The 14,311-nt window shown below is 37.0% G+C and overlaps 1 protein-coding gene across 5 annotated transcripts in view; it reads left to right on the top strand.

The window, feature by feature from the left end:
* CLCN3 (chloride voltage-gated channel 3) overlaps positions 1-14,311 on the top strand; it is a 68,289-nt gene that overhangs the window by 8,968 nt on the left and 45,010 nt on the right. For all 5 annotated transcript variants that reach the window (XM_054823283.1, XM_054823279.1, XM_054823285.1 and 2 more), the window contains one exon: positions 6,135-6,310. In XM_054823283.1, coding sequence (XP_054679258.1) covers positions 6,151-6,310 — 160 coding nt within the window. In that variant the 5' untranslated portion in view covers positions 6,135-6,150. The remainder of the gene's footprint in view (positions 1-6,134; positions 6,311-14,311) is intronic.

Here is a 14,311-nt window from a genome sequence, read left to right as displayed (position 1 = left end):
TAATTTCATATGCTTTTGTTTTATGTCAGCATAGCATTTCTCATTAGGTGCTGTCCCTGTGTAGGATTTGTGAGAAGATACATGTGAGTTAGGGGACAGATGACTGCCTTTTAGCTTTTAGTTCTTAGTACTGAACAGAAAAATTGAATATTACACTGATTTTTGGGGTTTATCAAGATTCTTCTTGGTTTAGGAAGTGGCTTTTCTGTTAACAGCATCAATTTTCATGCCTTCAGAGATTTACCTGCTCCAGCATGGCCTTACCCACAGCCACAGTCTCTTCAGAAGTGAACCAGCTCCAACATGGTTCCACGTTGGGTGCCAAAAAGAGCTGTTGTGGTTTAACCCTAGCCAGCAGCTAAGCGCCCTGCAGCCACTCGCTTGTTCCGAGTTGGTGGGATGGGGGAGAGATTCAGAAGGGTAAAAGTGAGAAACCTTGTGGGTTGAGATATAGGGAGTTGTTTTTACGTGTGTTTATGGGACAACAAAGCACATACCAGAGATTTACAGATTACTTAGATTGCCTGACAACAAATGTCCTGTACATCAGACTTCTTACTGTCCTAATCTGTCTTCTCCAGAGACACTTCATTGCACTGGAAGTGGTTCCCTCAGCTGACTCACTTCTCTGCTTGACCTTTTATTTGTAGAGATAGAAAGATAAGCATGATGTCTGGTGTTTGAGAGCAGAAAAGTGCCTGAGGTACTAGACTGTGCAGAAAACAGCAATAGCCCTATATGCTTTTTCCACTATTAATGTAACTGTTTCTGTACTCTTCTTTACCAATGTAGTTCCTGCCTGCACTGTATTTAATTAAATCTTTCACAATTCAATATACTTGTGTGCTTACTACTTTCTTCTCTCTCCCTTGTCATAACAGGTAAGACATCCTGCTTTAGCTGCCTGTTCTTTGGTTTTGTTTGGGTTTTTTGTTGGTTGTGTGTGTTTTTAGTGTCAGAGGCTTCTCTGTTAACCTGCTTTGTAGAAGAGTTTTGATGGGTCAGGACACCTTAGAAATACCTTAGTAGTGGAAGTGTGATGGGTTAGTTGCACCTTTTTTGCTTTATAGCCTTTCATAGAAGATGTGGGTATGTGAGTTGGATCAAATTCCTTCTCTGTTTCAAGAACTCTCTGAATATCACTTATATTTTTACAGTGCGTTACTTCACTATTCTTGGGTTTTTTTCAAAGATCATCTGAAGAATTTTTGAGTCTGCTTTCTGATGTATCTGGACTGGACTCTGGATCAAAACCATGATGCTTCATAGAAATAAGTTAAATGTAATATCTTTAATGTTCTTATTAAACCTTTGTAATGTATCTTGGATTTTACTGTAGACTAGGTTGAAAACAGGTTTATTAAATATTTACTGTAACTAGTGATTGTTGAGAATCTGGTGTAGGATTTTTTTGTTTGCTTTTTCAGGATATTTGGGTTGGCTATCATTCAGCCAATACCTTTTTCCCCATTTGCAATTTCTCTTGAGTAACTTCCATCTTTTCCTACTTGTCCATTTGAATAGGACAGGGAATCTGTGGAATGAATCTGACATTATAAAATGGCAAGTTGGCTGGTTAGTTCTCTCTTCACAGCTCCATAAGCATTTATGTAGGCTCTCATGTATGAATGCAATCTTCCAGTATCCACAAAGGATAATCTGCACCAGACTGGGTGAGGCACAATACTGGTTCTCTTCTAGCTGTTGTAGCCATAGAAAAAAAAACATTTTCCTGGCTCTTGCTTTTCTTTATTATTGCTGTTCCCAGCAATCTGTTTCTGAGGAGGAGTCTACTCTCTGTGTCCACATCACTCGGTTTCCTTTACTCAAGCAAGGCAGATCTCTTACCTGCTAACAGTATTTTAAGGTCACACAAGCATACACTTTTAACTTGTCTTGAACATTTAACAGAGCTCAAGATAGTGCATTCCTAACTTTGTATCCTAGTTCATTAAACAAACCCTTTTCTTAAAGCACACAAGGGCATTTGTGGTATGGTGACCTAAGCTGTCTTCCCCCCTCCGTTAATTTCAGTTAGTGGTGGACAAATTAGTTGCTGACTTGCTCTCAAGAAGTAAAATTGTAGTCTCATATGAAGCTTATTGAACAGTTTACATTCTCATGGTCTTAGTTGCCTGCATTCCTCTTCCATTGCTTCATGCTGCTATAAGGTAGTATCTGTAACAGTGTCAGATCCAAAGCAGTCAGGGTACTTGACTCTCTGGGAATGCACAGAATTAATGTACAGTTCTTGAGAATCTTGGTTAGGGTCTTCAAAATGAGTGGGTTTGGTGTTACAGCTTTTGCTTGATTGTTGGAGAGGTCTGTCAGCAGCAATACTTCTGCAGCAGGAGACATGTAGTGTTTCAAAACAAGAAGAGAAGGCCTGTAGTATCATGCCTGTCATGTAACTGTAGGCATGTACGTGCCAGAGGAGTTGGCATGTGGAATCACATTTGTGGAGACATGATGCAGGGATTCTTCACTGTGTGCTTGGTCTGGCTCCAGAGAGTCTGTTGGTTTTGTTTGTCAGTTACTGACTAATTGATGAAACTTTCCCTTCCATTATAGACCAATGCTGAAAGCATTTTCTCAATTATTGGAAGATTTAATATCTTTAATCCACTGTTCTGACATTTCTCTAAAGTGATTAAAATGACACCCAAAGGGAGAGTTATTTCTTACTATTCAGAATAGCAGGTTTGTAGTAAGATTAACTGAAGCTATGGAATTTAAAGAAATTTTTTTTTTTTAACATTTAGAGGAGACATTTAGAATGTTTTACCTTTATAGTGTAACATATTTCTGCTGGGACGATTACAGGAAAATGTCTTTATTAGATGAAAAATCCATATATGGCTTCCAAACTTGCTACAATAATTGAAAGACAAAGCAGTCTTTAGCCATGCCCTCAGTATGCATCAAACATAACAACATAGTGTTAATAACAGAATTCACTACTTATGCCTCCTTAATTTGCATCTGTTAACGCTGTAGAATCACTTCGCTTTTAAGCTCAAGGAATTGCTTTTGCTAGTTGTGTTTCTGCCTGTGGTTTACAAGAGAGATACTCTCACTTTTGCACACTAACGGTAAGGATCTGTAAGAGTTCTTGAATTTTGAGTTCAGAGGCCTGGGCTTTACACAGAATTAGTAGTACTTTGGGGGTCTAGATTTGCTACTTCTTTGTTGTTTTGATACATTTACAAACAACTCTTTGTGATTGCTAACTGAACAGTGGTCTTTCTCTTGCTTGTTAATTGTTTTCTTCTTTGTAATGAAGATTACATATAGTGAAAAAAATTAACTACTTAAAGTCAGATATACAACAGGAAGAGAACACAATAGACTAAAACTTACAGTGTGTTACAGGGCTTGTGCTTTTTGTCTTCTAGTGCTACTTTTACAGACAAGGCTGGAGAGTTTTTTGTCTCCTTGCAAACCTTATCAGAATGTAGGGGAAAATGAGATGAATATAAACGTAATAAAGATTTCACTCAAGCAGGAGGCCAATTGGCGGGTGAGAGTCTAGAATATAACTTTTGGTGCATGGAGCAGGTGGAGGAAGGTGACAAACAATGCAGTGAGTGGAGACATTTCTAGGAAGTCCCAGTGTCTTACTTCACCTGTGCTGTGTGGCATCCAGTACCCAACTGGTACAGTCAGCGTGTGATGTTAACAGGACTTTCCGTGAGCAATAACAATGAAGTAGTCAGACTGTTTGTGATCACCTTTTTCTTGGGCATCATTTTATTGGGAATGCCAAGAATTACTATATGTGAAAAATTAATATCTGTTGAACAGTTTCCAGTATAGCTTCTGAATAAATTATAACTTGTGATCTGATCTATTTGGGAAAAAAATGGAGATGCTTCCATTGTTTCCAGATGTAAGTAACTGTATTTTCAAATAGGTTATGCTTCATCATATGATAGTGTGAATTTTTTTTTGGCTGTCCATTAAGAAGCTTTTCTCAGGGCCTGTAAAATGGTAGAAGATTAAGAAGAATGTTCACATAAAGATGAATGGAAGAAATTTATTTGAAGAGAGAGTATGTTTTAAACTTTAAATATTCTAAATAATTTTTTAAGGAAATGAGAATGGGTAAAGCCAAAGGGATCTGGCTTGCCCAATAGCAGATTTCTAGGGAAGAGTGTAAGAAAAGAATAGGCATATGCATGTCTCCAGAATGCTCTCTTAGCCTCCAGCTTTTCCACCAGAGGTGTCATCTTTAATAGCTTTCACTGTTTTTAGGGTTTTTTTCCTTCTGTGAATTTGTCAGGCTGCTTTATGAACCATGGCCATACTTCTGCAAAGAATTCTGCCACTTCCCTATATGCTGTGTGAAGAATCAGCCCTTTTTTCTCTGCTTGTCACCTCACCTCTTTCATTATGACATGTAGGGCCTACTGAAAACCAACTAATGCTTTTTGCTTTCTTCATGCCACTTGTGATTCTGCTGATATCTGTTGTGTCATCTTCTGTGTTACATTTCTTCCAGACTGAAGGGTCTTGATCCATTTTGTTGCTCTGTGGAAGGAAAGCTATTTTATAGTCCATCATGATTGTGTTCTTTTGTAACCTGTTTCAACTCTTCTGTAATCCTTTTGGCACTATGTAAAGTATGTAAGGTGTGGACAAGCTGTCGATTTATACAATGGTTTAATGAAGTTCCCTCTCAACTGATAATTCTTGTATCAGATTAATTTGGGGACTGCTAGTGCATGCTGAGCTCTTTCTTCTATCTTTGTTATTACATTTGTGAATAGTAGTAGTTGGGTCAGAGCCCATTGCTTTATAAGGCAAGTTGGGATTGGTTCTGCTGCCCCCGTGCCATGTGATGTGATTCATGTTCATCTGTACAGAATTTTATCTTGTGTTATCATCCAGCTGCAAAGTGCTGAGTTCCATCTGCAGCTACCCAGCAAACCTTTTTGCTTCATTATTCACCCCTTTTTCTAGGTAACTTACTTAGAAGGCTGAGCTGTTTGCCTATACGGGAATGACCTCCACTAGTAACTCTTGATGTTGGCTAACCAGTTTGGCTATACTTCACAAGGCTCAACAGCTGGGTAGAAGAGAAGGATCTGAATAGGAAGTCCTGTTGCCTGTTTTTATTGCTGCCAGCTGGCTGGCTGTTTACAGTGCCTATAGCTTTGTAGCAATTACAGTGAATGCTTACAGAATTTGAGGATAAGCAGAGGAAAAAGGATGCAAGGAAAAGATTTGGAGGTAGATTGAGGGGATGTGTCCTTTGTTTGGAGGGAATAAGAGGTTTCTTATTACTGAAAAAAATTATATTGAGCTGTTGTATGTTTAATAAGGAGTGATGTTCGAGAAATGACAAACACAAGACTTTCTTTGGATAAAGAAGAGCATGGAATCAAGGTGTGATCATGTCTTGTCCTCCCACCCCAATCAAGAAATTACTTCTGTGGATTTAACTCCACAAGGCAAAGGAAGACTCGACTTGAGTCTGTGGAAACCTAATGTATTAGTGTTATACTAAATGTGCAAAACATGTTTTCTGACACCTCATGGTGTTTAAAAATAAAATAACAACTGAACAAAAGACATATAGGTAAGGGTTTTGAAAGCTTTATGTGGACACAAAGATTTTTGAACTGTTTTCCACTTTTATACTTTTGCTTTTCTGTACAAAAGAATGTGAACAGCTATATTCAGGGGACTACAACTTTAGCCTATCGTCTGTTCCACTCCAAGCAGACATAGTACAAAGATACAACGACTAAAGAAATTCATTTTTTAACCTTAACATCAGCTGCATTCTGCACTAGCTCCATGGTGCAGTGCACATTCATACACATAGGGCATGCAGATTCCAACCACCTGTACTGAAAGTGAAATACTTTCATGATGATAACATTGAACTAATGAGAGCCCAAGGAAGGGGATGAGGAAGCATCATCCAGTTAACAATCATTAAAGATTTGTGTAAAATGTTCTCTATATAAAATGCTTTGTGTTACTGCTGTGTTTTTTGTAACTTATAGTATTGTGACCTTAATATTTTTTCCCAAAGCATGAAATACACTTGTTTTGTTTTATTTGATGTAAACTTCTCAGTCTTTTGTGCATATTCTAATAGAAAATAACTCATTTTCTTTATATAGGTTGTAAAGCAGCTAAATGGAGTCTGAGCAGCTGTTTCATAGAGGCTACTATCGAAACAGTTACAACAGTATAACTAGTGCAAGCAGCGATGAGGAGCTTTTAGATGGAGCAGGTGTCATTATGGACTTTCAGACCTCTGAAGATGACAATCTCTTGGATGGTGATGCATCGATTGGTAAGGTTAATTTCAGCTTTAAAATTTCTCGGAGTTGTGGGTTTGTGTTTTGGGTTTCTTTGGTTTGGTGTGGGTATTTTTTTTTTTTAAATAAACCAACTCTTTTTTAAAGCTAATTAATGTTGCTCTTTAGCTAATCTGTCAGTGGAATGTTTTAAACTTGAAAGTGGCTGAACATTTTTGTGTGCTTGCCTAACAGTTATGTTGTATGAGATGACTCCTGATAGGAGCCAGATAGTAACTTAGTTTTGGCAAATGACAAACTTGCTGTCAAGTAGGGGAAGGATGGCTATTCTGCAGCTGCCTGGTCTTTCTTAGCTGCAGTGGGATTTTGGAAGTCTCACTGTCTTCAGTATTTCTTTGGGGCAGAAACTAACAGTCTCTCTTAATCGTTACTTCTAGAGATAAATCTGTTTATCCTTGATTCAGCTTCAGATCTGTAAAACAGAGGCAAAAACCTTATAAGCAGAGGTGGTGTTAGAAGCAACAGAAAACACCATATGAGTTGAACTTTTGACTAGGTGAAAAGTTGCAAAGAAAGCTTTTTACTGGGAGCACTGATAAAAGCACTGGACTAATACAAAGAAGAAAGAACTGGGAAGCTCTTTTTTTTTGTTAATTAAAGCAGTTAATGGAGTGAAAGCATTAACATTCTTTTAGCAGTGGTCAGAGGAGAACAGAAGGATGGAAAGAAAGTAATTTCTGTTTTAAGATAGTAAACTTGGTTAAATATATACTCTTGTCACTTCCTCTTATTTTGTTTAAAGTCAAACTCAGCCTCTTGAGTTTTCTTCTTTTTTATCGCCCCTTCCTCACACGTTAGCATTCAGTTGTCTTTCTTCCCTGCAGAATCTCTTCCTTCGTGCCTTTTTCCCTTTGCCACGCTTAGCAGTGGATGTTGGCATTGTACTAGACAGTTGTGTCATATCATTATGAGCATCCTTCTCATCTGTGTTCCTTCTGTCTAATTAGGTATGTCTTGAATGTGCAGTTATTTAACTTGTATACCAATGCAGGTATCAAAAGCCTCCAATCTATATAAAAATTCTTTCTGCCAAATTACTTAGAGAACACCAGCATGACAAAGTCAAGCACTTGATAGTTAGGAAATTAAGTGAACAACTGGCTTCCACGTGTAATATTTTGTTCTGGATATCTGGCACTTTTAATAAAACGAGTGCCTTGCTTGTCTAACATAATATTTGCAACCTGTAGTGAAAGTCTGAAGCTACTCTGATTATTGTTTGTATAAATCCTGTCCATCGCTTCAAGCTTTAAGGAGAAATAGGTTTTCAGTAAAATAAATAGTTTCAGAGCCAGTGTTCTGCCCCTTCTTTTTTGTGAAATTAGATCTGTAAATTGAGTCCAGATGAGGTGGTTGTTTTGTTTGTGCTGTCAAAAGCAATGCAAATTGCTGCACATGCCAACTGCCCCTATCTCATTGTAATGCTGAAGTATTAGAATGTGCAATAGAACATAAATGTTAATGTATTTTCTTTCCTGGAGTTGAATTTTTTGCTAATGACATATCTACTTGCCACAATTCTGGTCACTCAGTAAGAGACAGTAATAGTAATGAGCATTATTATTTTATTTAACTGAATGGTGATTTATGTGTCTCTATACATGGAAAATATTTTCTTGTACAGTAAATCATAGTAAATACCTTAGTAGTAGATCAGAACCTGGTGTAAATTTTCTTTTCAAGGTGGTAAGAATATACTTCCAAAAAAGTTTTAAATAAACTTACATGCAGGAGGTAAACACCTGGGTTTATCATTCCTTAGGTCTCCAAATATGTAAGGTGTTTTTTCTTGTGTGTTTTTAATTCAGCAAATCCCATTGACAAGACCAAACAAGCACTTTCTTGTTGGACCTCATGTGCCCTTTTTGTAGTTTTCTGTTACTCAGCATCAGCTGTTTGTTCTGTTTGTTTTAATTATTATTATTTAAATATTCTTATCCTTTAATGATCTCTTTCTTACCAGGTTCTTGTTCTGTTGAGTCTTAAGTACAGATGAATTCACTATACAGAACCTATCCCACCTTCTGAGGAAGGGCAGGACCATCCTGGTAACTGCAAGATCCCATGCTTCTCAACACTGCAGGCCCTCCAGAGCATGATGTGAATGCAGAGGCATTAGGTCTAGCTCTCTGCTTTAGCTGGTGAACCCTGCCAAAATCAGGAGTCCTGTTTGAACATATAGTTTGTGTTTTAAGTCTGCAGGGCTGGAAGAATTTATGGGCCGGTTTCTTAGCAACATGAACAAAATGGCAATAACGTATCTGTACTTAAAATGATTGTGGAAATAATGTAGTTACCTGGAAAGCTGCATGGCTGCAGAGTATAAGCTTGGAGTACAAATGAGCACAAACATGAACATAAGTTGCCCTGGACAATAGAGTGTTCATCATGATTTTACAGTTTATGTAATAAAACTTAGAATTACAGATTCATGCAATGAGGAGAAAATTAAAGATTAAGAAATTATCTTTCTTTTTTTTTCTTTTTTTTCTTCTTTTTTTTGGCTAATGAAAATTGAACCATAGACTGCACATATATTATGCACATAAAAAGCTAACAATGTGGAATTTCTAAAGTAATTGTAGTCTTTCCCCCTTATTCAGAGGGCAGTAAGTTAACAGAAGTAGTCTGCTCGTTTCAGTAGGCTTGGTAAGTCCCTTGGCTGTCAGGACAGCAATCCTATAAAGCCTGCACAGTACTGCCATTCACATTACCACTCATACTTAAGCACTTAACTGAGGCTTACAAAGCCATTGAGGTTGTTACTCAATGATGAATATGCCTTCTGTGAAAGCATGTGGAAACTGGATGACATTGGGAAAGAATACTAACAATACATACTGCTTGTCTTATGTGGGAAAATCTTTTATATGGGACTAAATAAGTGAATGTTAACTGGAACCAGTTTTCAGAAAGTCTTATGACGTAGACTTTTAGGTATCTTTAATATTTAGTTGATAGAGATTTGCCTTTTTAGTGTCACTTCTGATTTGCAATTTGAATGGTTCTATGTAGTTCCATGTGGAGGATTCACCATTATGTTAAAAACAATGCTATATAACAATCTTGTTTCTTTTAATACCATCTGAAAGCATGTATGTTACCTGTCCTTCACTGTGTCATCTGAGAATAATACAGAAATTGTGAATATGTAGTATTATATACTAAATACATATTATGATATAATTATTATACATATATGCAGAGTATATCATATGCTTGTTTCGTTCTTCAGTAGCTGTTTTCTTTGCATAACTTTCAGACTATTAGTGGCAGCATTATGGAGAACAAGTAGGTATCGTGAAATTGTAAATTCTTTGAGCATACTGTGTTTTAACATGCTAAATAATTAAATTGCTGTGCATGTGGAAGCTTGGATGGCTCACATCAAAGCCCTGCCTGGAAGGGATACTGCCTGTCAGCTTGGGTCAAAACTTGCTTTTGTTGCTTATCAAAACTAATCTATTTGTAGTACTGAAGTTAGTGGTTTTTCTTGTTGAAGTGCTGTCTAATGAGAAGTACAATGACATATTGATAATGGCAGTATCCGCCTCTTTTTGGGGAGGACATCTTACCAATGCGTGTACATGCAATGCACTTCCACGTATGCAATCTGTGGAGATCATATTCATCAAGACTTATCTACGTTTGGTTTTTTTAAACTGTTTGCCCTGCTTCTTGTTAGGTCAATTTAAACACATACTTACTATTCAGAACCTATCAGTTAATAGTTGAGTCATATAAGCTAATATTTAGTGGTTTAAATTTTATAGGATAAGATCTATACTACTTAGTTTTTTAAAAAATTTACACTAACATAGTTCATTGTTTTCCATGACTTTAACAGAGGGGGAAAAAACAATTCTTTCTAAACAGAAGTAAAATCTCCAGAATTGAAATATGTTATCAGATTAATATTTTAACTGTGGAATACAAATGAGAAGATGAAATGTCTAATCCATTTTTTTTCTTCTCAGCATAGGCTTGCCTTGCCTGTCTCCTAAAGTTTGAGACACAATTCTTGGCTACTGGCTGGGCTTGAAGATTGTGACAAGTCTCTTCAAAAGTTCAAACTTCTTCCTTTTATGACTCAGGGTTAGCCAACTAGTGAGGTAAAACTGAGAGGTGTCCATAATTTCACTGAGAATTGAGGGCTGTTTATAAAATGTAAGAGGGCTGCATCAGCTTTCACTATTTTTTATTTATGTGTAGGGCAAGCTTAGCAGGAGGTGGATTTTTGTACTGTTGTCAGACTGCAAAATTTTCAAGGCACTGACTGAAATCAGATGATTAAACCTTATTTGCAGTAGAAATGGTTTGCAAACAAATGATCTCACTGGTGTTTACATCTCAAGGTACTTTGATCTGTCTGTGGGAGTCTGAGTCCTGAATGAGCTTGGCGTTCTTTTCAATAGCTATAGTGATTCCCACTTCAGTTGAAGGAACTCAGTTGCTTATATTGTGACTTCAGTGTGGAGACAGTTTACAGTCTGGCATATGGTGTTAGCTTAAAATTGGCAATAGTTAACCTTAATATGACAACCTGTAAACTGGTACTTCAAAAGCTGCTGCTACAGCCGCTACTATCTCCTTGCAGTGATAGCAGTGCCACTAAAAAAAAGAATATGCCAACAGGTCATGGTGTAAAACACTGCAGCTCTCCTAAACCGTCCTTACCCATGAGTTGGAGTCATTTACCTAAAATGAGAGACTAAAACAATCTGGTGTTAGTGCTCTAAATACTGACATTAAAAATATGATACAGTGAACTAATATTATGGCATTATTTGAGGAACAGAATAATTTTCAGCAAATACAGGTGGTTCTGTATAATCAAGAAATTTGTACCACATCAGAGGTTAATTGTTAAGCAAGATCTAGACATAGTTATCTTTTCCAACAATACATGAATGTCCTTTCACATGTATGCTTGTTTCTATTTAGCTACTGCAGGCTATAAAGAAAGAATACAAAGAATAGAATAAAGTAACTTATTTCCTGCCTAAAGAACTTAAGTTATTGTTATATTATTTATACATGGAAATGACATTAATGGATTTTTCCTGTTGTCCACAGCTGATATGAAGAAGGGTCTTCAAAGTCATTTTGCACCACTGGCATTGTTTGTGTTTTCCATGTGTGTGGTATAAAACTGACTGTCATTTTGACAGTTTGACATATCTCTTTCCTGAGTTACATACAATCTATTTTCAAAGTTAGCAATATTTGCATTAAAGGGCTCATTGTTCTTCTTGAGTAAGGAATATATTCGCTCTCAAATGATGCCATGCAAATTGAAGCATGAGATAACATGACTTCCTCTGATCACAAGGCCAAGCATGAGGCACAGCTAGTTTATTTTGAGTAGTTAAATTGTCAGTAACTGGTTATCATTTACATTTTGCCATTGGATTGTAGTTAGAACTGCAGACATTTTGCCTGTGCTCCATACTACTAATGCAACTAAACACAGGATATCTGACAATACAGAACTATATTTTCTTTTACTTTTTTATTAGTAATGTATGAAGTTAATTTTGTCCATCTGTCTGGAGCACAAGTTGTTATACATTATGTTTACATGGATAACTGGGCTAATTAACGGAGTTCTTCCCTCAAGGATTTCAAAATTCCTGGCAGAAAACAAAAAAAAACCAACTGGAAGATTCTTAGGTTAAGGGGAAAAATATTTTATCTTAGTTACTGGATGTCATTATTGAATGAGTTGCAGGTGTTTGAAATGTCTTTTGCATCTTACCTGTTTGTTGTGATAGTGATTTTCCTGAACTCTGATCTGTTGGGGGTTTTTTTAAACATAATTATTGTCCAAAATTCACTTCATATTGTTATAGTTGAACAGCCTGTAATGGTGTTACAGTGTTAGTCTGGGTCTTCAGATTGTAATTGGATTGGTGTGGTATTAGACTTTCTGAGGGACAGAAATTAGGGCAGTCTGTATGTAGTGTTTTAGTAACCAATTAATTTCTTGTTCTCTTAAATGTTTAAAAACAAATATTTGACCATTTCAATTTCACACAAATGCCATGGTCAGTTCTTTAAAGACTTGTTTATAGGATATGAGAATTTTGTTGGTTTTAGAAGCTACCAACAGTCCTTGAATGGTCTCATCAGCCTTTCCTGCCAAAGTTGTATTTACAAAATTATGTTTCATCATCTTCCAGAACACACAAGCATATGCATTTCCAGCCTGATACTCTGGAAGAAGATGAATCATAATACTAGTAATTCATTTTTCCATCTTTCTGATATTATATAATCTTGTTGGTTTCCTTCTGCAGCTCTGCTGAAGTGCTTAAAGCACACTGGCTTTGTTAACAGATGCTGCTGAGGCAGTTACTACTGACCTGACAGCCTCATGTAGTGTTAGTGTTAGTACGTCCTTCTCCCAGGCGTGCTGTATGGATAGTGTAAGATGAAGAAATGAAAGCAGAGGAAATGTGGTGGTATATATGTAGAAAGAAGAGTCTGAAGTGTACAATAGAATAATCTAGTCTGACTGTAAAGTCTTCAGGTACTAAATAAACAACTCTTACTACAGCTTTAATAATATTTCATTTATTCATTTTGCCTTTGATTTGTTCTCTCAAGTCAGCCAAAGGAGGCAGATACAATTTTAACCAAATGGATGTCAGGCTGCACTCTTGTTTTCTACCTTTGAGAATATTCTTGCTTACCAGCATTTTAAAGTGAAAGCTTTTTCATCTGCTTGGATTAAAAAGAAATGTTATTCTGGAAGAGGATATAATGATGTCCCTGAAACACAAGAACAGCTGTCCTGAGTCAAACCACAAATCCACCTAGCTCAGCATCCTGTCTCTGACAGGGGTCAAAAGTCACTGCTTAAGGAAGAATAAGAGCAGCATGAGTAAGTGATAGTCATCTGACTACTTGTACAGCAGCTCTGTATGGCTGAGGGCCTCTCTCAACTGAGTGGTGGTTTCTAGAGTTTCAGTACTTATCAGTGGATTTTTCTTCCACTGACTTTTTCTTGAAGCAATTCTTTAGCATCCCCACCATCCTTTGGCAAGCTCTAACAGCTTAGCTATGTTTTATGTGAAGAACCACCTTTAAATCCAGGTGCACATACTGCTGAGAAAACCTATAACTGCCAGAGTCTTGCCTAGGCTAACACCAGCCTATGCTTTAGCATGGGCTGGCACGTGGGCTGGCACGTGGACTTCCTTGTCATTCACCCTTGTACAGCATAAATGCTTAAGCTCTTTTTTTTTTTTTTGGTGGATAGTTGCAGCTGTGAAAAATCTTTCTGCTGATACATATGAGTTTTAGGGGGTATTATTAGCTTATTGAAATGAAACTGCTGTTGATACAAAAAGGTTTGATATGAAACTAGGACAAGGTGACCTGGAACTGGGATGACTTGATTATCTTGCCAAATACACATACTCTGATAAGGTCTATCATGCATTGGCCATATGCATGTAGAAACTAATAAGGACTAATATGTGAATAGCATGGTGCTGTTACTGTGAAAGGTGGTAGTCCCACTGTCACTTTTAAGAGCAGAGAAGAAAGAATCATGGATTAAAGTCCAGTTTACCACCAAAAAGAACTGCATCAGAGCAGTGATTTAATTACAGCAAATCAGTGAGCAGGTATATTTATTAATCACCAGTGTGAGGTATCAAACTGTTTATAGCTTATGTTTTGCTATAGTTGTTAACAAAAATTTCTTGTTGACCTTGCCTGTGTCAGTTATTGTTTAGAGGATCAAGACCACTACAAATATCTTAAAAGCTCCTTTATTAGAACAGATGATGAAAATTTTATTTCCATTGCTGCTTACTTCTTTCCCTCCTCAGTTATCTCTTTTCCAGATTAAGGACTTCTGGTTTGCTCAGTTGGAACTCACAGCTATCTCATGCTTTGGATCTTTTTTAGTGCCGCTTTCTGGACCTTTTTAATATCTGTAACTTAAGGGAGGGATCAGAACTTCA

Source organism: Grus americana, chromosome 4 (genome assembly GCF_028858705.1).
Source record: "Grus americana isolate bGruAme1 chromosome 4, bGruAme1.mat, whole genome shotgun sequence".
In the NCBI taxonomy this organism is placed as follows: Eukaryota; Metazoa; Chordata; class Aves; order Gruiformes; family Gruidae; genus Grus; species Grus americana.
This window is presented reverse-complemented; position numbering and strand designations above follow the sequence as displayed.